The 27,870-nt window shown below is 41.6% G+C and overlaps 1 protein-coding gene across 11 annotated transcripts in view; it reads right to left on the bottom strand.

Moving 5' to 3' along the window:
• The window catches only part of CALD1 (caldesmon 1), a 270,067-nt gene that overhangs the window by 49,142 nt on the left and 193,055 nt on the right, over positions 1-27,870 (bottom strand). The window contains exon 1 of one of the 11 annotated variants that reach the window (XM_082498629.1): positions 7,203-7,438. The exons of the other annotated variants lie outside the window; for them this stretch is intronic. Coding sequence (XP_082354755.1) covers positions 7,203-7,249 — 47 coding nt within the window. The 5' untranslated portion in view covers positions 7,250-7,438. Of the gene's footprint in view, positions 1-7,202; positions 7,439-27,870 lie in introns of those variants that run through there. 11 annotated transcript variants of the gene reach the window in all.

The following is a 27,870-nucleotide window of genomic DNA, read 5'->3' as shown; positions in this document are numbered from 1 at the left end:
ACACTAGTTGAAAAATGGGAGGCTACTTTTGAAAAAATTAGTATGCAAGACCATACGGTATGGTTGGAACACATTTCATTTGGGCTTTGCAAAATATTGTGCAACACGCTAGCTGAAAGGGAAGAACAAAAGAGGGATAGGAAGCACATGGCAAAAGAGAGGCCACTGTAGCTCACGAGAGCTGGAAAGCCAGGAACAACCTGAAAATGAACATAGAGGCTATAAAGCTTCCACCATGGCCGTGTCAGTGTGTGATGATTGTCCACATTGTTTGTGGATGCAGAAACATACAGTGCATTGAGCCTTATGAGGCTCACCTGACCCATGATCCTACTGCTGAGTTACAAACTCCACTAAAAAAACAAACAACCTAAACCCCGTCCCCCAAAACACGCAAAAAACCCCTAACAAATCAACAAAAACCTGTAGTAAGGATCATGCCAGGATAGCAATAATTGTGATGCTAGAAGGTAATTCTGTAATTACACTGAAGCAACTCCAGGGCTGAACATATTGCAGATGGAATTTGGCAAGCCAAAAATCTCCTGTTCAGAAACATGTAATATATTTTTATGGTTAGAAAAATCTGCAGGCAAGTTGGCTATGACAAACCCAACAGAAGCCAAAATCTCACATCCTGTAGTGACAAGCGCATTTGTCTCGAGGACACACCTCTAGGACAGGCCTCTGCATTTCTTAGAGTATTGGGAGAAGGAAAACAAGTGCACATGGACTTCTTCCACAGGGGCTGCTTTCTCAAGTTTTTTTAAATGCACGGCACGCCAGTTAGGAGATATTTTCTAAATGAGGTTTTAAGCTGCCTGGAACGAGAATCATCTTTTTCTGTTCTGTAATACAGCAACCTTTACCTGGAGGACCCACAGCAGGACCAGATCCTCCTGAGCAGAAGCATAAAGCAGATTGAAAGTAATCTGAAAAAGATTCAGAGTTCAGAATCAAAACTGCTTGCGCAGAGTTAACCCTGCCCGGTTGATATGCCAGGTTCTGATGGAGTCACTTTTGCTCATGAGGATCTGAATATTTCTCACTGTTGCTTAGTCAAGGTATGTGAAAAAGCGGTAGATGGAAATTAAAAAAAGAAGACAAAAAAAGTTAGCCAAACCCCTGATCTTCAAAAGAGATTCTGACTTTGATGAAGAAGAGTCTGAATGCTAATAGGCATCATACAAAAAAAAAAAAAAACTCTACCAAACCAAAAAAAAAAAAAGTGGTTGTGCAGCAAGCTTTTGGGAGTAGCCTACTCCTTATGGTGCATTTGTATGTTTTGTTTAATGCGAACTGGTACACCCAATCCCCGCTACTAATGCTGTTTATTTTTCTCTTCTGCTTTATTATTATCCAAGTTTATCTTCCACATCCTTTGCCTACAGTAAGCTAACCTCAACAATAACAGGATATGTACTCTAGAATTACTATGATGGGGGGAAAGAAAAAGAGGAAAAAATTGCTTCACAAGTGACACAATCAAACTTACAATACTCAAAAGAAAAATAACTAAGCCAGTGATGGAGAAAAATGGGCATTTAGGGACTAGGTTAACTGTTACTCCTCCTACAGTCAAAGAACTGCACTGGAGCACCGCACAGGAAGGGGGCAGCCACTTTACGTCACTTTTGGTCTCCTGGTGCAGCACAGAATGAATTTAAGCAGAGCTGATACTTGGCTTGATATTTCAGTTACCAAGAGACAAACAGAGACTGAGGAAAGAAAGAATTTAAATACCAGCTTCTGCCCTCACTTGAAACTTTGCTCATCGTAACTCAGTTTAAAATCCCAGGAACTATATTGACTTCAGATCTGAAGCCTGTATTTAAGCCCGGGATGCGTTACTCATCTCCGGAATTCAATACGAGCCTCCACAGCAATTCCAAAGAAAAACAGCTGAGCAATTTAAAGCATCAACTAAACCTTGTAGTTATTGCCCTTCTTCAATGGCAGATTTTTTGAGAAGAGAGAAATTGGATCGTACAACCTTGGACTAAAGTGTGATTTTTTCTGACAACTTCACAAACTGTTTAAATGCTTTAGATGTAGAACAACCCACATGGAAAACTGTGTTCCAACGTGCCCGCTGTTCCCTAAAAAGGTGATTGCAGTATGGCACTGTTAGGCTTGCAAAAACTTCTCTTTACCACATCCAGTTTGTGTGTCAGAGTGAGATTTCACCGCAATGCTGAACACTTGTGAAAAAGAGAAGGAAGAGGGGAGGGAAAGGCAAAGGGGGGCGCGGGGGAAGCCCTCCCTGACTGTCTACTCTGCAAAGGATTTGAACTGCAGAAAAGAAGAACCATGTCAGCAAATGCCAAACCAATGCGATACCTGCCAAACCGCACCTTATCCTTCTCAATCAGCAAAAAAATTATCCGCTGCCTGATTTCTCTTACCTCACCAATAAAGGGCTAGGGTTTTTTTCCCTTATTAGGGTAGTCTCCATGCTGCAAAATTCTGGCTCTAATAAGTGGCTTTAACAATATGTGCTGCACATCAGCACAAAAAAGAAAGCAACTAATAAAAATAAAACACAGGAGGAGAATAAAAGGGCTGAGTCCTAAATTAAAAGGGACGACATAAGCTTAGTTCAGGCTCCAAAATTTGATCATAGATTTTATGAAATGGAGAATTAAAATTGGAATGGATAAATGTACGAAGGCTAACATTATACAGATATATAATTATAAACTTGGCCCTGCAGCTACTTATACATGTAAGCAGCCTTACTGAAGTCAGGGAGACTTTTTTACTACACTTAAGTGCTTACACGGCTCAAAACATAAATCAAATGTCAGTACATGAAAATAGGGCAAAGAAAGGGTTTTTTTTAATGTTTTCTTTAACAAAATAAAGTATGAAAGGAGTGAAAAGTTACAAAGCGAGTTAGGTCTCCGTGTTTCAATTATTTCAACGATTGATGGAATTGTTTTGCTTAGTTGGATTTTTAAACATATGGGTTTGGATTGTCTAGTTTACTGAATCTGCATTAAATGGACATATATGCATATATATGGACAAAAGATCACAGAAGGCTTAAAATAATCACTAGAGAATTTCCCTGGTTCTCTTGACGCTTCTTGTTTTACTCTGAATTGGGAACAGGGTGGATGGGAAGGCCTGGGACTGCAGGTTTGCCAGGAAAGGGAAAGGCAGGAGCCTGAAGAAGCAAGATGAAGTTCTGCCACCCCCATCCCACACTGGTTGAACACCTAGGCCAACAGTGCGGCTGTGGAGGAGCTATCTGGATTTAAGATCTGCACTAACAATGAATTTTCTAGTTTTGCTGAATCATAATTAAAAACCCTTGTCAGAGTGAAGCGATATGGAAAATGTTCAGGGCTGTTTTATTTTAATTCAGCCTGAAACAAGAAAGCAAATCCTTCATGTAATTATTTTTTTTTCCTTTTAACTTTTTTCTTTAAAAGGTAGGTCAACTTGAATCAAAAGATTAAAAGAAAAATCGGAATGTTTTATTACAAAAAACTCAGTAATTTCTTATGTAGAGAATGTCCAAAAAAAGGCATTTTAATTTAAAGCAGTATTTCCTCTTGTCATTTAGACAAAGCTAATCTCACAAACCTGACATGAACTCCCAACCAGTTCCGCTCTGCCCAGAAGTCTCCCAATTTTTCTTCATTTTGCTAAATTTACCTTTCGTCAAAAAGCACTCTCGCAGCTCATTTCAGGCATTTGGATTCCCAGACAGCAATACCAGGTTGAGTCTGATATCTCTCACCACTGTCCTGGCTTGAACCACAGATTGGACAGGGTGAAGAATTCAGCTCAAGGTTTTCATGACACTCTCCAGAGTCACTTGTTCTCTGACAAAATCTTAGAAATTTGATTCTCAGAAGTTACATGACTTCAGACTCAGGTGGATTCCCAAAACTCCACACAAATTGATCCAGCTTTGTGCTCCCAACATGCAATGCCTTGCTTGTGCTGGATGAAACAAAACATCTTTCACTGAGGCAAGAAGGCTGTGAAATCTCAGAGGTGTTTCCTTATAGACCTGTCCTTTCTCTGCCATAATGTTTCTTCTGCTAAGGATAATTTCAACCAAAAGCGTTTCAGCTTTTCCAGTAAATTTCTTCTGACCCACTATGAGGAAAGTTGCTAAGTCCAGCTACGAAATCTTGAACTAGACATTCAGTCTTCAATAGCCACTGTCCCTGTTGATGTGCAAACCAGACACCAAAGCACATGTATTTCGTTCTGGTGGCAACAACTAACACATCGAGAATGCTCTGTGTACACCGAGTATTATTACCACAGTGTTTAACATAAATATGTGGACCTACCCACAGATAAATATATTTGCATCAAAAGCACTCATCTACCATCCCAGGTGTTTTCGACTTCATTCCCAGATACCAGGCACTGAAGTGCGACTTGGATATAAACAGTGCAGCTCACAAACAGACAGGACATTGTAAGAAGACTGCCTATTACTTGGCCCATGGTACACTTGTCACTGTTGGGCAAGAGCCCCATTCAGAGACTGACTGATATTCTTAGCCTTCAAAATGGAGACAAATAGGCTCACCACAGGCTAACATCTTTGTGCATCTGGTCTTTAGTTACATTACGTCCACCTTATTTTACCTCAGTAATGTGAAAAGGCTTTTAGAAATCAAGGATTCAGGCCAGTGCCCACTGGAGAACAGGAAGGAAAAGCATAGCCAACAGAAAAGACTGGAAGGAAGAAAAGAGATGGCTTCAAGTGAAAATTAACGGCATCGATTTTTGCAGCAGAATTAATGAGATAACATAGTGTCACCAACACTGCTGCTTTCTGTGGAAAAGTGTCCTCTTCCACCCTTAACAAAACTAGCCAATTATCTGTCTTGAACAGCCAGCCAAGAAACAGAAAAGATAAGCTACAATATGAAGAACTAATCAGAAAATGCTGTGAAAGAGTGAACTTCCAACAACCATACTGCCCATGAATAATCTGTGACGTTTGAGCAAAAATTATAATTTGCTGGAAGAAAACATTCTACCTGTTGGCAAGGAAGACTGCTTTTCTTAGAAACTTGCACAGTAAACACTTATTTTAGTGTCCAGCAAAGTGAGCCAATTCAATCCCCATACATTTACTAAGCAGACTTTATATTTTCAGGCCAACCAGAATGATTTCTTGGCTACGATGAGAGCTTCTGCTTTTAATTTCTAGTGTATCAAATGCTAACAGGATTATGTTCAGCTATTTAGCAATTACAAAATTTTCTACAAACACTACAAGTACACTGAGACCATAGAGAGTATCTTTAAACAATGCAGCTGAAACGATCATATAAAGAGGCCATTAGAGGACATTTGCAAGAAGTTAAAAATCACATGGTACCTTATTCAAAATGGTGCAATAACAGCCACCTCCCTTTCCCTGGAGAGTCTCCAGAGAGTTAACTTATAAGGATTGTAATACTCCTTTTCCATTGCAATCTCCTGAGAAGACATGAGCGCTTGGAATGATTACGTTATGCCTCAGCCTGGGAAGAGCAGTATTTCATCATGTATTTCACTGAGCAATGCTTTGAAGAAGCCTTTGTGGGTAATGCTAAAGGTGTCTTCCCCACTTTTGGCCTGAGGTCACAGAGATGTTTGTTAAAAGGGAATAAATCAGTTTCCAAATTTTGGCCACACATTTGATTTCTCTTAAGAGTCCTCGCCAAAGAGAGCTTTGCTTTTCTTCCCCAAATATGCTACTGTGAGTCTCGACAAAAGAAAACCCATGTCTGGTTGTCAAGGTGTGTCTGTTCTTGTTTAGAAGCTGCTACAGGATACAAATCTCCCAAGACATGGGAAACCAACAGTATAGTAACTACCCATACTTCAAGAGAAAGGCATTGAATTGTTTTCTCTCACGTATAATTTCACTGACTTCAGTGAACTCACTTCACATAATATAATTGTGGGTGCTACAGCATAAGCAAGGTCAGGCATTCCTCCCAGCACTTGCCCAACGCTTCAGAGATACACCGGGCATAAAGTTAGCACACTGCTGGTTCCCTCTCGCCCAAAGGGGAGTGAAGGACAATCTCTCTCAGCAAGGATATCTAATGATTTCTAGTTGGGGTTTTTTTTAAGCAAAACAGACAGAACCTGACATCCAGCTAAACCTGCCCCAGTGCAGACCAGGGAAAGGGTGAAAAGGTCACCTCAGAGGCTTCAGCTTGGGTCACTGCACTCGGGGCCAGCTCCCCACAGTAGGTATCAAGAGTCAAGGTTTCCACCAGTTATACCCACTTTCCTCTCATGCTGGTTGCAGAGAAACTGCTGCTCCGCCACGGCCGCTGCCCATTCCCGTACAGCAGTACGGGAGGGCTGGTTGCAGCAGCTTGTGGCTGTATTCCACCATGGACCAACACAAAACAAACCCATTTGACACAGTCTTAGATAAATTAGTATTTATTGCCCAATTTCTGAAATCACGATGAAGGATTTCAGATTCCTGGAAGGGACTTCTTGGAGGGGCTGAGCTTCAGAAATCCCTAAGCTCCCTCTCCCTCCAAGAGCACAGTATTTCGTGCTGGAAACTCCAACTACAGGCACCCAGAAATCCCAGTTGCTTTTCAAAACCTCTCCCAAATTTTAAACAAAGCCCTGATATAAATCACAGTATTTTAGAAACATAGTAGTGTCCTGTTTCCCACCCCCCAACATGTAAAGCAGACAAACAAAAACGACAACACAGGACCCAAATAAAGCAGATCATTTCCTTGGCGATATTACACGTTAATTGATTTTATTCCCTTGCTTCCCTCTCACGTTCAGGGATGAACGTGCCACGAGGACTTTATTTACTCAGTGAATTAAGCAATCTGAGTTATCCAAAAGCTTTCACACAAACTATAAAACCTCTGCAAACTTTACATCAACAGAACTCCAATTAGCAACCAGTCTTTCCAACATATTCTTCTGGCACTGGACAAAGCAATTTAAATTCTGCAATTCCAGTAAGAGAAATGCATAAATGCAAAGACTTTTTCTTTAGACAATAGAGCACAACACAGCAAAAAGAGGAGCAAAAGAACACGGTCTGCATCCAATGCTTATTCCCCAGTTGAACCAGCTTCTCAACTTGTTAGACTATTCTGTTCCCCTTTCCCATCGCCACCAACCAGCACTTCCCACACAACACCAAAAGGCTAAATCCATATAGATATCATAATAAATCGGCAACTCACTTGGAAAGGCTTGACAAGTTCTGCCTGCAGTATGATCTGCTGATCATGTCTGCAGCGTATGAATCAGTGCAAACTGCTGCCAGCTCCAGGGAGCAAATGGACAGATGATCAGGGCGTGGAATGAGATAATAAAAATGCCATTATCCTTTTAGGCATGCGAGACTCATTGGATGCTCTTTCCACCCCACAGGTTAACCATTTGGTCGGTCTCGTAGCTCCCGTAATGACACTCTCTATTTGCCTATTGTCAAGCTCATTATCTATGTTGTATCCTCCTCCCCTCCCTGCTCTGTAATCATATGATTATTCTTTTTTTTTTACTGTATTCTCTCTAATAGATCCTCTTTGCTATGTCTGGGCCCCCAGTTGCAGAAATTCCTGCAGATTTCTCAGCTGCTCAGCTTGACTGACAAATGCTTGCTTCCCATTCAGCTTCCAACAAGAACCGCTTCTGTTTAGCAAGTTTGTCTGAGCACCGAGCAGCCTGAGCACTGCACAGAGGTGCCTTCACAAGTATTTGCTTGTAGGAAAGTCACATTCCAGCCTGCCGAGAGATGATGAGGGGAGAGGACCCAAATATAAAACAATCGTCCAGGAAACAGTCCTCCCTTTTGATCATAAATCACTGCCTAAGCATTTTGCAGGCACTTGCATCCAGTCTAACTTGTGAAAGGTCAAGCTGGATCAGATCGCTCAAAAGACTGGAGGGTGATTGCCAAACAGGAACAAAGCCAGGGAGGTGGGAAGTAGCTGCAAGCTCAACTGCAGTCAAGGTAAGACCATCTTGTGTTGAGCAAAGGGATTAAAAACAGGGCTGGAGCTAAATCCAACCTAACAGACTCTCCTCAATGTTCTTCCTTCTAATCCAGTGAATGAGGCAGGAAATAGAAATGCAAAAAAAAAAAAAAAAAAAAAAAGTGATTTAAATGGAGGCACCATGGGTTACCATGATTTCACATGCCTGGCTCTCATACCACTTTAAACCCGCATATGTGAGTAAACTGAAACAGCTTACGGTGCAGTCCTGCAGCTATTCCACCCCAGGCTCTGATCTTGTTAAACCTCATAAATTACAAGGGTGGGTGTGGATGGATTAGTACTCCAAAGGGAAATCTCTACTGTGAACTCGCCCTTCTATGGGAAGGAGTGGTTCAGTAGGTGGCACTCTTACCTTGGAGTGAGGACTGAGGCAATTCTCTCTGCCTGAAGCCGTGGAGGATGCTGGATGTCCAAGGAGGCATCAACCTTGACAGTTTTATTCTCAGAGCTTGCAAGAAACCAACAGCTGCAATTTCCTTAGGGCACTGATACTCATTTGCATTCTGCTCAAATCCTGCAGTCAATAATTACGTTTTTTTTCCTCCCATAAACTCCCTCTACAGTTTTGAGGAGGTAGATTTTTGTGAAAAGGTAACGATTCTGTGCTTTATAGGTAAGTGAATGATTCCCATGCAAGAATGTACAAGCTCAGGGGTTTTTGAGCACTCAGAAACAGATCTGCAATACCCCAAGAAGTTGCTACTTCTTCATGTACACCTTCTGCAGACCCAGCCCCTTGTTCTAAAGTACATGCAAAAACCCGACATTTTAGTGTACAAAATATACTGGAATCCTGGTCTGGAGCAAGGAAAGGCCAATAGTGCTGATTGCAAAGGGAGAAAAACATGGGTTCCGCTTCTGTGATTGCAGAGAGATCTGCAAATGAGATGAGGATACAGTAGGCAGGCCATCTCCATTTCTTTTACTCTGACCGCAAGCAAAAGAGGGCATGTAAGGCAGTGTGAATGAGTAGAATCCTTAAAAAGTGCTGGTGAGAAGGGAGCCATTTTTACTCTTCCTGGAAAAGGCATTTCTACTACTGGGGAATTACAGAAGCAGAATTCTTCCCTCTGGAAGAGCATTAGTTAAACAGAGATTGTATCACTGTTCTGCCAAAATACACATTTTAATCAGATGCCAGATGCAAGAGTTGATGTTCATGAAACTATAAACTGGGTTCCAAGGCAGCCCCACAGATTTCTAATACAGGTCTGTATTTAACTAGCGTGTGACAGAAACTTTTTTTTTTTCGTTGAGTGAGTTCTACACCCTTTTCAATCCATCCTGGAATACTTAGGTTACTGCAGTATTCACAAACAAAACTGTTTCCACGCATGATAAAAATAAAAGCAAATTGCCTATCCTCGAAAACATTACACTCTACATCTTCAAAGAATAGTTCCAGATTTTTCAAAAATCTGCCCCTATTGTCATGCAGATTCTGGCTCTAGATGGCAAATCTGACCTATTTCTTGGGTCATTAGGAACAGGGGAAGACTCTTGTACTTGTAGTAGACCCCAGAACCATTTAAAATGTACTCCTTAGACTAGGACAGTCAGAAGAATCCCAATTTCTTTTTTTTGTTGTTTTGTTTTGTTTTGTTTTGCTTTTCCAAACAATGTTTTGAATTACATAAGCCTGGAGGAGCACTTCACTCTAGATGAAACACAATGATTCACATTGTCAGCCTATTTTTTACTTGGAGCAAGACTTCTAATACCAAATTGCATCTTCATCCCCATACCTCTACAGCTCTACTGAGAGCAGATGTCATTTGCCTGCTGATTGAGCAATAAGCAACGCTGGGCATGCAAGTCTATCCTCAACTCATGTGCCATCTTTGCCTGCAAATGAAGAGCTGAAATCCCACTTCCAAACAGTATCAAGTCTCTCTGCCCAATTGTCTTCTAGTGTTAATCCATGAGAGGCATCCTTGTCAGCAACTGCTTGAAACACTCTGCAGGTTGGTGTCCCACATATTAATTTTTAATTTGACAGCACTAATGTTGATCCCCCCCCCCCCTCCAGAAATTGCTGCAACCATGATTTGCCACACTTGCAAAGCTGCAAGATCAAATGTGCGATTCTGGTCACAGACATGTTAACCCACTGTGTACAGGCAACGAGCACACTGCCAAGCGGACCTCAGCTAACCCTCATGAGCAGCATACTGTTGCAGTGGCGAGTGCTCAGGAGGCTTCACCTTCAGCTGTCCTCAGAGCTATGCCCATCATTTGAGTCATAAGGCCCGTTCAGCTGAGGAACATCGCTGGTTTAACAAGAGCTACAGGGACATTTTGTGATTCAGTTTGCAACACAAAGGAGGGCTCCGACAAGGCCAACGGTGCCATGCCAAGCATTCACATTCAAGTTGGGTGCGGACCCAGCAGCTCCGTAATTTTACAGTGATGCAGAACTGGTTCCCCTGAAAGAGGCTGACACAGCCAAGATTTTGCCATGCTTGCAACCCCTTTAAAAAGAAGTGGGAGGAGGATCTGAGTCAGTTATAGATCCTTGTACTTAATAATCCCTTTATTATTTCAAAGCCAAATGTTTGTTGATTACTTTCTTCAGTAACTTAACTGAGAGGGATACTCTCAGTACACTGTGGCCCTGAGGTGAAGATCTAGCATATGGAGCAGCAAAAGGCAAATCACCTTCCCCTAGATAATGTCAAAAATTCACGTGGGCATCTAAAGCATGAAAAATGAAGGGGGCAGGAGATGCACGTCTCAACCTGCTTTCCTTGTATGTTCTGATGCTTCAGAGATTATTACTTGGCTCTAGGACATAGAGACCCCTAAGAAAGACACTAGAAAGAGAAAAAACCTAAGTAAACAAACACTAACTAAACTAGGGCACTTGAGAGGTGTCATCCACGCCAATAAACTCCAGTGAAATGGCTCTATAAGAGTGTAGGCTCATCTATTATAACAATGAAAGGAACTACAGGGCCTTTCCCAGCTTCTCAACTTTAAAACTAGCAAACTGAGGAGGAGGAAGGAGACGTGAAAGCTTTCCAAAAGGAAATTATTACTGGGAGGTTCCAATGTCTACTCATACTAACAATAGGAATGTCCAGAGGTCATCCAGAGAGCCACTTAATATTTTGTTTGTTATTTTTACTTTAACCATTCCTGCATGTGAGGCTGAGTTTTCAGTGAACTGATCACAGTAGCCCATGAATCCTTTTTCTTTTGAGATTACAGTGAATTCAGAACCTGACAGAGGCACACACACCATCCAGACCATGCCTTTTCAGATGTAGCCTGTTCCTTTCTGTATCTCTTTGTCAACAGAGGATTTGCTGTGCTGCTCATTGTTCTTGTCCTGTTATTCAAATACCTTCGTGTTTCTTTAGCTCTTTGTTTAGCCCTTTTCCAAGTTGAGGCAGTTTTAAAATGGGCAGGCAAATAACTTACAGAAATGTATCTGATTCTTTTCAGAGACAGTAAATAGCTCACCACAACGCTGCACCGCCTCTCTTCTGTGCCACTAGTCTGAAATAAGTAGGCAGACTTGTAGAGAGACCTTTGCAAAGCTACTGGCATTTTGCGGGAGAAACAGAACTCTGTTTTTTATGAAAATCCATTCTAATGACATTAACATCTGCTCCTTGTTTGAAGAATATTTTTAACTGTTCCCTCCCTGGGAAAATGAAAGATGCCACAGTCTCTTTCATATTCTCACAGAGCAGACAAACTCTTGGTTTTTGTAAGGTCTGTTCTGAAATGCCCCAATAAAGTTCATTGCAGGGAACTCTGTGGACTTATCTCACAGGGCAAAAAGGACCTGCATTCACCCTCCTATGAGATTTCACTGTAGGGCACTGGCATGTGAGCAGGGACTTCATTTCACAGATGAACAACACTTGGCATAATAAATCATATGTAGTAGGTAAAGTCTGACAACTCATATATAAGGTCTTGGAGTAGATCTCTTGAGTACTCATAAAAACAAGGCTATGAACTTCATCAACAAATAACGCTGAACTATCTCTTACTATGTATTTTTTTTTGCAGTCCAGTTTTAAATATCTCAAGTAATGGATATTCTGCCATTTCCCAGTGGTAAGTCTTCCGTGGTCTTACAGGGTTCAGTATCAAGAAGCCATCCTATAGCTAAGACATCTATTCCTCCCCTCAGTTTTTAACTGTAATCTGTGGTTTTATCTACCTGGACACCTATAAACAGCAGTGGTGCCAATATTTTAATGTGTTCAGTGAAAACTGTGAGTAACACTTACCAACCAGGTAAGTGGATATATGAATTAAAATACATACTCAGATTGGAATATTTAGGTTTGGGTTTCGACATATGCATGTGCAAATCATGGAGCCACACACGGACAGAGTTTTCATGCTCACATGGACACATTATCATGTAGCTAATGCCTTAGCAGACGATAGAATTATTTGCATAGACAAGTTCTGCAGGACTGGGAAGACAACCCTGTACATCTTAACACAAAAGCCTGAAGCCTGAAATTGTAAACATTTGCAATAATGTATTTCCAGATACTGAAGATCCATATAGAGCCCATGCAGCACTCAATCCTATCTGATGTCTGCTTTGCTGGGACAGGCTGGCCTTGGGTAGCGCAGGCAGGAGTTTGGTCCTCTGCAGGGAAGAGAATTTAATTTTCTCTGACTGTCCTCAGTTCTTGAGGTATTAATATTACTCTGCTTCTCACATGGAAAAGTTACTGACTGCATGTATGCCTGTAGCAGTAAACAAAACAAACTCCAAGACAAGTGCTAAAATGATATTCCAAGGAGAACTGCCACTGTAAATTGAAACTTGATTAGAAAAACAGATTTGCTGATGTTTGCATTCTCTATCAGTTACTTATGGGGCAATGCACAATCCCAAAATAAAGAAGCATAATATTTCACGGGTGTGATAGACTATTTCCACCAAAGCATAGCTTTTATTTTACGTCATGTTTTCACTGCTTTCAAATAAACACTAAGATCCAAACAATAGTCTCCATATAACAGCCATGATGTAGCTACCTTCTGGTCATTTGAACAACTGAAATGGAGAAAACTATGTGAGGGAAGCATTCACAAAGGGTATATTTACCTCCTTTCCCTACGCCCCAGCACTATCACTAGCGAGGAACAAACTCGGGTCCCCTCCAGCTCTGAGCAGGAGCCCATTTCCCTCCAGCCATCAGCAGCAGCAGAGGGAAAGGCCACTGTTTCCCCATTCACTCCTGCACCCGGTCTTTATGTATTTCAGGGACACATGCCAATTCTCACAGCAATAAAAAGCAATCTATGCTTTTGTCTGGCAAATTTTAAAATATGCTGTCTCTCGTTTTACCTGAGCTGTAGCTTGCTTGGAGCAATAACTGCTATTAATAAATTTCAGCTTTAGCAGTGAGAGGGATAGTACTCAAAGCCCAGAAACCTGTCTTTGGACTTGTAGGACTCCTGCATACAGCCATGTAGGATAATACTTGCAGAGTCCACAAAACAGAAAGCTGAATAAACTGCCATTACTGTAGATGCAAGTTCTCTCTGCCCCAACTGTTTCTGGCAATAGTTAATTTCAACACCACTTTCAACAACAGGTTTTATATAAAATTATTAATTTTATTTTTAATATATTAACAGTCATGCTCCGAACATTGCTATTCATATTAAACTTATCCCCAAAAAATCCAGAAAGAGCCACAATGTGGTAGATGTGATACAAACACAGAGGATAGATGCATCTATAGCCAAAACAGGTTATGCCTTGATTTTACTGCTGGGCAGGCGTGGGTGGAAGCCTAAACCAAAACTCCTGAACAGACACTCCAGTAAACAACAGTAAACTCATGAAGTGTCAAGCATGGGATCTATTCACCCTTGTGTGCCACCACATACCAGCGAGAGCATCCACTGTTTCACTTCAGTCTGAAGCCGTGGTCCAAGTCCAGGCTTCAGGCTTGATTCTTCCCTGCTGGAAGAGTTTATATAAATGTGTGCACAGGCACACATGCACGCAGCTCTGGAAAGAGAAGAGCATTTCCTGCTGGGCCAATTTATGGAGACGTTCCTGTACCAAAAGCTCCTATCTTGTGATACTCTGAATTTTACTGGTGAACAACATCCAAGCCCTGGTCGGGATGTCAACTTGACAAACAACGCAATAAACTCAGCTAGCAAAAGCCATCCGAATTCCACCGAAGGCAGAGACTGTTCAACAGCTTATGCCACTTGAACAGCTCGGAGGTATTCAGAATGCAAAACTCGACTAGAAATACTCGGTTTGGGTATTTCTTACCCCTGAACTTAGCTTAAAAATATGAAATTGGAGCCTCAGACCGGGACCCTGCCTCATGCAGGTTAATGATCAGTCTGACTGGACTGCTCATTTTTTTCATAGCTGGTAACGGCCCTTAGGTGTTTTGGAAGAGGCTTTATTTCACTAGCTGCACAGGGATTACCAACTAACCGGATGCTCCCAGGAACTTTCGGAGAGCAAACAGTGTCAGTTTATTTAATAACTTTCAAAGTGAAACTAAAATCTTGTCCAAATCATGTCTCCTCTGATTTAATTAAAACGCACCACACATACTGCACTGCTCTGTTAATCATTAGCAAAGTTAATTGAAGACAGAAGATGAGTCTTTTCTTTTCTTTCCTTCAAAAGCCTCCAGCCAGTGGAAAACTTCAAAAAACATTCCAAAAAAAGACCAGTACAGTATGATTTTTGTTAGAATGGTCAACGCGTCGGTATGTTTTTCCCACTTCTTCTGTATTTCTGATTCCTATAGGAATGCATGTTAAAAGAGAGGTTTTTTTTTTCCTTGCTTGGCAAAATACCTTTCCCAAATTTTCTAAATATTGCCTGGTATTTGCGTCAATATGACAGTCATTGGGTTTGACAGGAATCAGACTGCTAAACCCACACAAAAATGCTTTGGAAATTAGGGGCTAGTTATACATTCAATTTCATTCAAATCCACTTTAGCAAACTGGCAAGGAGTGGATCTGAACCATCCCCTTTATCCCTTCACTTCTGTGGTTCACAAAAGAGGTTTCTTCAGCACACTAATCTCTGTCCTAACTTTTAGACTCACTCACAACTCCTGCTGTCTGGTAAATCTTCTTAGCACTCCTGTCCCAATTCATTTTCACTTTCCAAGATGACCTAGCAACCCATGAAACTTATTCTCCCTGTGCAGCAAGCCCTTCCAACTTCTTCCAGGGAGGAACTGAATAGGAAATTAAGCAGCGTTAGAAGTGTAACACTTTGTGGACTATTCAAGAAACAGGATACGTCCAACATCTATTTTTCCAACAGTTCTCCTTTTTTAACGGAGACCAAAACAAAACAAAACAAAACAACAATACCCAAACCGAAAAGGTTTCTTTCTTCAGGTCTTCAGGAAATCTAAACACAAAATCTTCCAGTCTTACTGGTAAAGTTTTTATCTAATGGGATTTCCCTCTTGAAAGCAACAAAGAGTCAAGGCTGAACACTTCCACAAGGCCTGTCATATCAGATCAGGACAGCACTCCGTCAAGGCTGGATTCTTGCCCCCAGCCTAATGTTTTAGAGGAAAGCAATAGGAAAAGCAAAAAGGCAAACCACACTGCACCTGGTCCATTGAGCAAAGCTCTCCCGGCACAGCAAAATTCCTCTCTGCCCCCTGCAGGCAGGCAGCTGGGGCTCTGCCACATACAGGCACCACTGTCTGCACTGCAGGGCCTTTTAAAAAAAAATAAAAATAATTCTTTAGTGTAATACACATAAAAGGGTATCAAGGAGTTAAAATGAAATCACCATAAATGTTCAGTATTCACATCACAGCATGTGCATCAGGACATAACGATCTGGGGACTTAAATTACTCCAGTGTAATAAAAGACACAAGTATATTTTTTATTTGTTATTTTTCGGCATACCCAAGTGCTAATACTTATTTCTGCATGGACGTTCCTGAAATCTATTGTAATTTAGTATCAATGGCATGTGAACAGCACAAACTTGAACATAAGAAGTTCCATCTAAACATGAGGAGGGACTTCTTTACTTTGAGGGTGGCAGAGCACTGGAACAGGCTGCCCAGAGGGGTTGTGGAGTCTCCCACTCTGGAGACATTCAAAACCCACCTGGACACCACCCTGTGCAACCTGCTGTAGGTGACCCTGCTCTGGCAGAGGAGTTGGACTAGATGATCTCCAGAGGTCCCTTCCAACCCTGACCATTCTGTGATTCTGTAAGGCATTGTGTATCTACTTCCTAGCTTCTCCTGGAAAATGGCTCTCAGGTCACACCTTACACTATCAGGACAGGACAGGTCTGAGCAAACTATTAAGTCCGTTATTTCTTCCCATCTACACTGTACACCCTCAAACCCACATTAAGGGGCTTGACCTGTCTGCAAAAGGACAGTCCAATGTGCTGGAGGCTCCAGACCTCATCCACACTACCCAGATTCCCTGGGTGGAGGCAAGCGCATGTACTGTTACAAGCAACCACCCCAGCTCAGCACCTCCTGAGCACAGCCCAGCATGGCCAGCAGCAGGCACTGTGGACGGAAAGCCTTGGACCAAAGGTCTAAATGCTTTAGCATCTGAACCATTCACCAGCCAGGTAACAGTGTGTAAGGAAATCATCTCAGCTCTGATCTTCTGCTGAGCTTGCTCGAGCCTGCAGCACCTATGCACTGCCTTGGGTCCCCCTGGTCAGCACAAAACCATGAGCTGCTTGGGAGGCAGACCCATGGGAAGGAAGAAGAGGGGCAGTTGCAACCCCTTACACTGAACATGGGTTGTTTTGTTATTTTTCTAGGTCTGTTTTGGTTTTCATTTTTAAACATCTTATACATTAAAGTATCCATGAAAGAAATGCATTTGTAAACAAACATCTCTGCAGTGCTCTCTGTTTGAAGGCAGAGACTGTCTCAACTCTTCACCATTGTTCATGGACTTAGCAGTCCCAGCAGCCAGCAACTGAGGGATGAAGCAGCACCATGTGGGTGACAGGTGAAGACCCCAAACTGCAAGACTGCAAGCTGGACGTGCTTCCCTGTCACAGCAAGGTCACATCCCTCCTTCAAAACCCACCCATCAACACAACACCCTAAAGATTTCTTAACACTGATTGGAGAGATGGCTCATATGATGAGAGTAACCTCGGAGACCTGAGCAGGGATGAGGTGGCATGTATTTCCCACCTTTTCTACAGGCGTAACACAGTAGCTTGCATGAGGACTTTAACCATGTGCCTAGGTTAAGCATTCATGCGGTTTGCCAGCCAGCTGGGTTACAGAGTGAGAAAAGCCTCATAGATCTGAGGGCAGGGAAAGCAAACGTAAGTGTTCGTCTGTGTTTAAGGAAAAATTATAGATATGCAACTATTCCCTTCCCGCAGTCTTTAACACCCAGTTACTGTGCCACTTTCACAAGAACCAACAGCCCTGTAAAATTCTCCTGGATATCCCATGTCACTGCACCACATTCTTTGGAACTTGATTTGGGTACAAAAATACACATCCCCCAAACTTGGACTAGCCAGTAAAATTTTTTTGGCATGCTACAAGATGGTGAAGAAGATGCCTTTGGCTATGCAAAGAACAGGCAAATCCCCTTTGCCACTACTGAACATAAAAGAAGCCCTTAACAGCTCTCAGCAGCTGGGATGGTCTTGCATCCTCTGCAGTCTGCCACTACCCAATAGTCTCCATTTTCCATTCAATTCTTCATATTAAGATGTCAATAAGTGTCCCATTAACTGTCAATAAGTGGCTTAAGAGAAACGCAACCTTTTCCCCAAAACAGCTAACAAACTTGTCTTCAAGGAGATTTAAATAATGTAGCTATCAAAAGTGTAAGAAGCAGTCCAACTTGCATAGAGAAATATTGACCACCAGCTACAAAGAAAAATAATTTTCATTTTTAAATGGCAAACCTCCCCTCCAGATCTGCCAAAAGCTGCAGCCCGAGCTTTAGAGCTGTGGCTATAGTTTCATAACGATGTTTTGTGCCCTGAGAGAAGTCTTCAGAGCATCAAGTTTTATGAATAAACTTCATGGGATGGGAAGGATTCCAGGAACTCCTCCTCCACAAGCTCTTAGGGGATTTAGAGGTTCTGGAGAGATTAATGCATATGCAGTATTACAACCTTCCTCCTAAAATAAGTCATTATAACAGGAACTTACCCTTCCAGTCTAAACAACTTACATTCAGAAAGTGTGCATTTTCTATCACTCCAAAGTGCAGGCAACTGGAGACAAACCCATTCTTAGAGCACCATCTTTGCACTTACAGAGTTTCTGACCAACATCTCAACATTTTCACTGTAATAGTTAGCAACATCTCACTAATATGGTCACTAGACATTTTAATTCACTAAAACTCTTCAAAACTATTAAAATCATGTTTCCAGTAAACATTTCAGAAAAGCATGAAACGGAGAAATCGGAAGCGTTTTCAGAAACTTGGCAGAGTTTCAAACACTTGAGAACAACCTTTTTTTTTTTTTCTTTCAAAAAAGGTTTGCAGCTTTTTCATCAGCATTCAGTAATTTACACGGAAACTGCTGTGAAATTCTGAGCTTAAAACTAAGCAAGCACTTCAAGATTTAGCCCTGTAAAAAGCAGAAAAATTCCATCAGCTCCAAATGCCAAGGTAGAGCCTAAAAGCAGAATGGAAGTATTAAACTGAATTCGTCGCAGTCTGCCAACAAGTAAGCTAACCAACTATTGATGAGATGTTCTGTGATAAAACTTAGCTCTTTTTTTAATGTTGGAGCTCTTGAAAAGACTGTTTCAGGCTCTGATAAGCCAGATGTTATCTCACCAAGGGCTTCTAAAGCCTCCAAAGAGTTCTGAAACCAATCAAGGATCTTTGGGCTTTCCCAACGTGTTTAGAAAGGGGAAAGGGAGCCAAGATGCATACTTCTGATATGCTCATTAAAACCACCAAGGACACTGATACTTGTGTAAAGTACACTGAGTAATCAAAGCCAAACAGATCTTGGGTGGTGCTTAATGGGTTCACCTCTAGTGTAGTGACAGTATGGGATTCATAGCAGGTGAGCAAGGTCCTTCCTCACAGCCAGATTGGGCAGCCTGTCCGAGGGCAACACTGCAACTGAGGTGGCAATCCCAAGGGGATGCTGCTGCCCACAGGACAACCTACTCCCTTCCTCCTTGCCCACATGTCCACACTTACAAGGGCCAGGCAGCAGTGTGTGCAGCCTGTGGGGCAGGAGAACAGCACCCTGACCCCACACGGTGGGAGCTTGGGCATTTATGCAACTAAAGCAGATGGGAAATACACAGCTGGGAGAAACACTTCTGGCTGCGTGGACTTCACGCTACTCTGTGGCTCCACGGGCCTCAAGCAAGCCCCAGTGGAGATGCCACCCCTCGGCAACAGGGAAGGGACTAACAGCAGGTCCTGCCTCTCTAAACACCGTCATGGACAAAGACTTTCTGCATCACTTGATGGGATTTAAATGAATATTTGCAATGCTTGGAATCTTATACAAAAACAGCTGGCGGAGACCAGTTCTGAACCCAAAGAATAGTAGATAGCACACATTTTGGGAGTGTAAGAAACTGTACTGAAAAGAAACAAGCATAGTGCGATCCTTCACCGGTATTTTATTCCTATTAGTATTATTTAAACATGCATTCCTCTTAAACACAATCCCTTTCCAAAACCAAACTTTGTCCACTCCCTTCTATTTGAATCCCAAATTGTTTTAAAAACGTACTCCTCAAAAAACAAAACCTAGACAATATACCTCTCAAATAACCTAGCCAACTTATGGGATGTTTTCTTTCTCCATTCTTCCTTAGGAGAAAAAATATGAATCATAATAATTCCCAGACAGGAGAATATTTTTATATTTACATTTTTATAATTTACAAAATCAAAATAGGGACACTTTGTGAAACATTATAAGCTTTATTGCTATTTTTTTCCTCTAAAATCTTCCCAGAAAAAAAAATTCTAATCTTTGATAAAAAATTTCAAGGGGATACAAAATTCTTTGGAGAAAGTCAAGGGAAATCGATTTAACTGGGAAGATAAACCTGATCCTTAACTGTGACCTGGCTACTCCTGATGCACATGACAAGGCTTAAGAGGTTAAATGTGGTTCTGAGAGGAGTACGGTGGCTTTTGTTTTTGAAAACTCTACATTTAATTGAAAAGAGAGATAAAGAAAACGATCCTTTGATGAACTGGGTCTGGCTTTAGGCATTTTCTTATCAAGATGGCCACGTTCAGAACCCACCCACCAACATACCAGAAACCACAGTTGGCAAATGCTATGTGCAAAGGCATTTCCTGCGTTCTGACTTTCTAGCTGAGGGCCAGATGCTTCACGATCCTTCCTTAAAAGCACTGTTAACGGAGTGGGCGTACAGAGCCTTGCCCGATCTTGTATGGTCTATGTAAAGACCAGGCGATGTCCCAGACATATGTTCGGCGGCAAACAGGCAGTGAGCTCTTCCCTTGTTCTCAGGAGTTCCCTGCACCAGTGAAGAGAGGGCCAAAGGACTACTTTTTTCTACTCCATCACCTTAGAAGCTACAGTTTATAACCTAAACCTGCTAAATTACGTAGTAATTATTGTGGTCCCCTTCCGTGTGATGTGCCAAAATATCACAATGAAAGGACTACCAAACATTACTTAAAAAAGTAAACAGCAGCTGAAGGGCCTAGAGAGAGCGTTGTGGTTTACTTCAACCTACAGCATGCTCTACCTACACCACTTCCAACAAGTTACTTCCAGCTTTCTCTCTTATTATCTTTAATATATAATAGCATAATTACTTGTGTGAAATTCTCCAAAAGCACTTACCTCATTTAGAAGTGAAACGCTGTTTCAAAAGTAGGGGTTAGAACCTTACAAAAAGGTTTTCTATCCAAAAATTTCTACAGGCAAAAATTCTAAAAGTTATAAAAAATATTCAATCCCTGCCCAACAAAACGACCAAAACCAAAACAAGCACAGGCTAGTAATTTCAAGCCTGCTAATACGGAATAAAGAAGTGTAGCTTTTATCCAGAGGTGAAACACACAGCTCAAGTGCAATTTACACTTGAAATAATTGTACAGCGTGGCCAGCTAAGGTTATAACAAGTTCTTTTCATGTACATATACACAACCCATGCTTATAATAGTAGCCCCTGCACATACAATCCATATTATTTTGTGTCAATGTGGCATATGTCATTGTACTTGCCTGTCTACAAAAATCAAGCATAGATCAAAGCACAAAAACCTGTTACGGTAAGAATATACCTTCAACATGCCAAAATCAGATTGCCAGAGCATCCTTAATTCTGCAGTCTTGGCCCTATGCATTACAGTCCTTTGTTACCTGATGAACTCAGATGTATGCAACACGATGGCTTGGAAGAATCAGTAATAAGGGAAAGTCACAGCTGCAGACATAGTTCCTCCATCCATTGTCTTTCTATGGCAGTGTCATTTAGGGCAGTTCTTTCACAGAAGTTACCCCAAAGCAACAGTTTTTTTCCTATATACTTTTAGACAACACTGGGATCAGAAAATAATGCACTCTAAACAGTGGCAGACAAACCTTGAAACCAAACGGGGAAAGCCTATTTAATTCTTTAACAATATAATTAAACTTCTAGTAGGGAAACTAGGAACTCTGCATGGAAAAAAAACTGATTTGTTCCCATCTTTTGAATGTGTCTAAACCCCAAAATCTTGGCCGCATATGGTCACAGCCAAGCAGAGGACTCAGGGAACTGCATGTGATGAAGAGGTCACTTAATCATTACTTATTTAAGTGTCCTCAGTTGTAGGAATTTTACCACTGAAGCAGGATTAAGGGAGACAGGACCAAAATCTAAACAATAAGCATAATCTTTGCTACCTTATGTTAAGAGTCACTCCATCTGCTTTCTCATAAGAGGCTCAGACTTATCGTATAAATTCAGAAAAGGTCCATCATTTAAAATGAGGTTAAACATCTCATTTCTCTATATCCTGCTTTACCTTTCTTCATTTGTCAATGGCTTACTCACAAATACAGATCCGAAAAGAGACACTGCTTGAGCAAATCAAAACAAATTACTAGCCATCCCCTTCCACATCGTGTGGCTCTTCCCTAAAAGGTAGACTGGATAATGGTATTTCTGATCCACCTCTCCACAAAGTGGTGGTAATCACTCACATGCCATGCCTTATTTCTACATGTGTGCACTACTGTATCTGACAACAGCCCCCGTTAAGAACCACATAGTTAGCGCAGGTAAAAAGAAAACAACTGATACAACTCACAACTTAGCACACAATATTTGTTTGGACTATTTACCAGCTGAACAAATTCACAGCACTAAAAAGTTAGGATACCTACACGTACACACATTTTGTCCCAATCAGTCCCAGATCTCATGTTTAGAGTCCACTACCCACTCTGCAGACTCAGACTGAGACCTAAGAATAGCAGCTGGGTTTTTCCGGCTCTTTGCATTCGTGGCAGGAAGAGCAACGCTGCCAGCTGCAGCAGAAGAAAGCAGAGGGATGTCCTCATCACCCACAAATATGCGCATCAGCTTAAATGCCGCCAGCAATCGTATGGCTGAGGCAGTCCCAGGTGGATCATGTTCTTCTGTTTTGGGAGATAGATTTTATCACCTTCCCAACAGCTGGTCTGCAAGAGCACACAAAGGATTTTATTAATTCTGTAACTTCCCTTTGTTCCAGCAAATGCAGCAATTTCTCTCGGTCTGTTTTAGGAAAGTTTTACTGATGGTGAAGAACAACAGTGGAGAAAGTTACTCCAGTTTGGTCTATATTCCACACCCAGTGGTGTCAAATCACCTTGCGGTAATCAGGTACCTCAACTCTTGTCTGTGGGTCTATTTTAGCATCAGTTTAGACCAGCTGTGCTCCTCCAACTATTTATCCCGGCAACCAGATGCAGTCCACGTGCCCAGCACACATGATTGCTACCTCCAAATGGTAATCTTAGAAACAAACATCACCTGGTGTCTCTATTCCCCCTGAAGCGGAATGACAAATGTACCCAGAGTAAATATTCTCAGCATACCCAAACCTGGGATCTCAAATTGCTGGTTGTGTTCATTTGCTTTCTTGTATCTGCAGCAGAAACAGAAAATCATCCTTCCTCTTGCTGCTTTTGCTCTTTTTATGGCTAAAGCACTAGCCGGACAGACAGAACAGGTTATGGTGGACAGACAGATATTATTATTACATCGTTGGTTGTTGCCTACATCTGCCCTATACTGATCTTGGCTCCAGCCACACTATAGCATGAAAAAAAAAATAGGAAGCAAGAGTTAAACAAAGATTCTTTAAGTACTAGCAAAACATTTGGATTCAGGCTCTCATTCGTGCCCTTTAAATCCATTATTTTAAAAAATGTTTATGCAGCAGAGGCATTTCTCCTACACATAAAAATTCTTGAAAAACAGGAAAAGGAAATTAATGCTTCCTTCAAAATTAACCACTGCTGGCACAGTCTTGAGTGTGTTACTGTGATACACTACTGTGCCTTTACCTTTGTCCATATTTACAAGATCCTGCATTTAATTTTGAAGTTAAGCTACCCATAAGTTTTGAAGGGAGAATAAAACCAAGCATTTTTACTGATGTCAAACACGTTTTTAGAATAATTTTTAGATTACCATCAAATTACACAGAACATTATAAACAAATGTAGCCACCAGGACTGTATTTTCAGAATTTAACCCAGAATTTTAAGAAATTTCCTATGTCTCACCAATGCATTAGGATGGCATAGCCAGGCATCCCTTCAACACAGACCAGTCTACAAAATTTATTTTGTTCTGGCAGTGTTTCTATTCTCTAGCAATTTCCATCCACTACATAGTGTGCTGTCACCTTGCTGTATGATGGGGAAGAAGACTTCCCCACGCCTTACACCTCTTGTAGCACACCTGTGCAGTACCAGAAATCATATGGCCTGCATACTTTCATCAGTGGTATTAAATAGTGCCTCTTGTGATCACATCAGGCCCAACAGATTAAAACTTAACTCTAATCTTGTGCAGATTTCCTGCAGAAATGCAAGGGAGCACTTCAAAACCATTAAGGACACAACACAGCAAAGCTCTTCAAAACTTCCTTAAATCCTGCTGACAGCAATGACTGTACATGTCCAAGCGCTGTAGCCCGCATAGGTGGATTAGAAGCCACCACAAAAATTTTGAAGGCATCCCTACCCAGGGAAAATGGGGTAACAGTATCAATATTTCACGACACACTGCAATCCAAAGATGCACAATTCTACTTCTGCTATTAAAGTGCTGGTATTTTTACAAGAGTAAAAGGCTCAATCTGGTTTAGCAACACCAGTGGAAGCTTTCTAACAGACTTCAAGACTGCTGAAGGGACCACTGCCATCTTGGCAGTGGGAACACAAAGGATTGCAGGGACACCACACAAACTTACAGCTCATCCTAAAAAGATAACACTAGCCAAGTAAAGGACTTCTTCTTCCCCTTCCCCATACAGACTGGGCACAGAAGAATATCTGTAGCCCAAATTCTTACCCCACAAGCGTTATATCAACCATTACCAGGTTTAATTACTCTTGGAGACTCTAAACAAAAGGTTGATCAAGTAGTGGCTATATTTTGTGAGCTTCTACACATCTTCTGAGGTCACCTTTAGAAGGCAGCTATGCAAGACCATCCCTGAGAAAGATCAAGCTAAATTCAATCTTTGTGCAGCTTCACTGGTGACGCTGTCCCCAGGCAATCACGTCCTGTGTTTACTTCATGGAGGGGAGCCCATAAGCAGCACATGAGTGGACATAGCTCTTTGTTTACTATGGACTTTTCAATACTGAGGACTTTTCAATACTGAGGACTTTTCAATACTGAGGACTTTTCAATACTGAGGACTTTTCAATACTGAGGACTTAGTTCAATTTTCCCAACAGAGGACCATGTCTCACTTGAGTAGGAGGTCCCTTTAGCAAAACGTTGTGCTTTCAGTGAAACTGCACCAAATTTCTTGTCCTGACATTCTCTGCAAATAGTCATGCATAGCCTCACAATTTTCAAAGGCAAAATACATTCCCAGCCATCCTGGATAGAGGACAAAGAATATCAGATACAGAAAAATACAAATGAAGAACACACCATGAGTTTTACAGCTGGTCAGCTTTCCCCTAGATTGCCATTCCTCCACCCACAGTGAAGCCACCAAAGGCACATTAAAGCTTTTCCTCTGACATGAATAATTCCTGAGAGGATGATTGTCAACTAGAGATGGAGGGCTTGGTGCTGAGAAGACAGTGGGGAGGAAATAGAGGGAATACAAGGAATGAAAGCACAAAACATTTCTGAGAGGACCCTGTAACCCCTGTAGATATGTTCATCTTTAATTTCATGCCACTTTGGATTCAAAGCACCTGAGACTATGTGCAGAACAACAGTATCAAAGAAATTCTGCAGGTACAATATAATCTCTTGCCTTATGCTCTGAGTAAACAGCCTAAACGCCTTTTACTTCTACCTCACAACTGAAAAATTTAAGATACGCACAGCTCAATGCAATGGGCCTAAAAATGGCGTCATCTTTCATGGATCAAGTCTCACAAATTATGTGAGTAGTAGCAAAATCCTGCAAAAAATCCTGCTGGGGCATTTTAATTTCCATGAGCGCAGTCCTACTAAGTGAGATGGATTCTGTTATGATTACTGTGACCTTGAATATTATGTAACTGCAGTCTGGGAGAGATTTTATTGTTGAAAAAAAACTTCAAGAAAAAAAAATGAAGCTACTAATGTTCATGACAGAAGGGAGAAATTTGATCTAGTCACATTCTAGACAACAGAGGAAGGAGAAAAATACTACAACTGAATAAAGGCATGGTTTTATCAGATAAGAAAGGCAAGGTAACTGCGAAAGAAATAATTTTACTAAATCCCATAAAGCAAGAATGTGAGAAACTTGGTGGTCTCCAGCCAGGTTTCAGTGGACATATTACACCTGGCACCCTTGCAAGCTAACTCAGCAAACCTGCCTCTCCGTCAAGGCTGTGGCACAGGCGGCAAACTTCCATCCATGACGCACCCTGCCTCTTTGGCCCGGGACATGAGACGTCAATGTGGCTGTGTTCCACCACCTTTCTTCCCGCTGACATCCAGTGGTTTCTGGCCTCCCTTCTGGAATAGCATGGCCAGTACTGACTCTGGAGTAAGGCATGACACCAAGTCCTGCATTCATCTAGTTGCTGCTGCTTGCCCTGGGTTTTGCCCACCCAGGGCAGGAGTGTCCCCCCCTCAGAGTAGCTGAGCTTACAGCATACTCATTACTGTACTCCCCAGAGCTCCTCCCCAGGTGGACTGTTGATGGTTTTCAGCAAAGACCTTCCAAGACTACAAAGATCTACCTGGGGCAGGTTGTCAGCTGCCTTTGGGCAGAAGACCCCAGCCCTTTTGCCTGCCTACTTGACATACACCGGTTTCTCCAGCGAGGCACAGCTGAGCACTCAGCCTCTCTCCAGTCACCAAGCAGCAAGCATGTTTCCCTAACATTTACGTAGTCTTGAAGGTCAAATATTCTATTTAGCAGTAATGTTTAATAATCTGTGATCTTCGGGCAAATAACATTACAGATGGGAAATGAAACCCTGATCTTTGTGAACATTACATTCCTCACTCGGCAGGTCAAATCAAGGTGCAGTCTGCACTGAAAAGGGTTTGCATGAGTTTTCCTGTCCTCCCAATTTCTTCTGTCTTATCATTAGTACAGAGAGTGGGCTGTGTGGTCACCCGCCCTTGTCTCAGACAGAGCCCCATTTCAAAACTGCAGGGTATGCGTACACATCTGCCTACTTATTTATGTGGCAAACACAAATATAATAGCCAAATTAACAGTAACATAAGCTGTCAAAAACACAAACACAATTCCCACAAAGTCAACAGCACTGTTTTACAAACAGGGCAGAGGTGGGTTACAGCTCACAAATCCTGTTCTTTTCAACTCTGCAAAGAAAGTGAGGCTTGAAACCTCCATCCTTCACCTCCAAAAACACCATCCCCTCTCATAGGGGCTAAAAGGATGCTCTGGAGCTGCTGGCAGCAGCAGGGAGCTAGGGTGACATTTTCCAGAGCATACACAGATCAGCTTCTGCAGAGCCCCATTAGAGATCAACAGAGATTTCAAAGACGATCTCACAAGATATTGAAATGCCTTTTAAAATCTGGCTCTCTGGATGGGACATATCTCAGCTAATTTTAGCTGTCAAATAATTAGCTAAAACTTCATACTGAACATCTAGGCTTCCGCTGCCTAGAAGCTACCTAATTCCCATTAACTGTAAGCTCTGCATGCTTTAGTCTCTATTAAGATTAAAAAAAAAAAAAAAACAGGCCTGACTAGACTGCACAGCTGTTCACAGGTCAACTGTGAACTTCTCTCAAAGGCTACACTTTAATCTGTGTCAGCTTATACCTGCTTTGAATTTGGCCCATGGTCTACAAAGCACTTTCTCTCAAGTTCATACAATATTTGACCATTTTCTAGGTTGCAATTATTTATTGACTTGTGTGGGAATGGGCTTTGCTGTGGAGCATATTTTTAAGTTACAAGTATGGTTCAGCATAATACTGGGTTTTTTTGTTGGGTTTTTTTTTTGGTTTTTTTTTTTTTTTTTTTGTCCAGCATTAACTTGAATATTGTTACAAGTAGCAGTTCTCACAAACTTGCCAAAAAAGTGGAATACTTTCTGTGGGAGTATAAAATAGATTGGCCACTGTTATTCTAACAAGCGCATTAGTTCCATGTGCAAGAGAAATAAAGTGGTCATTCATTACCCAATTTGCGGTGACAGCCTAGTGAGATATCTTGTTTACATT

This window comes from Vanellus vanellus (assembly GCF_965231255.1).
Source record: "Vanellus vanellus genome assembly, chromosome: 1".
Classification (NCBI taxonomy): domain Eukaryota; kingdom Metazoa; phylum Chordata; class Aves; order Charadriiformes; family Charadriidae; genus Vanellus; species Vanellus vanellus.
The sequence above is the reverse complement of the archived record's forward strand: the minus strand, read 5'-3'. Positions and strand labels throughout refer to the sequence as shown.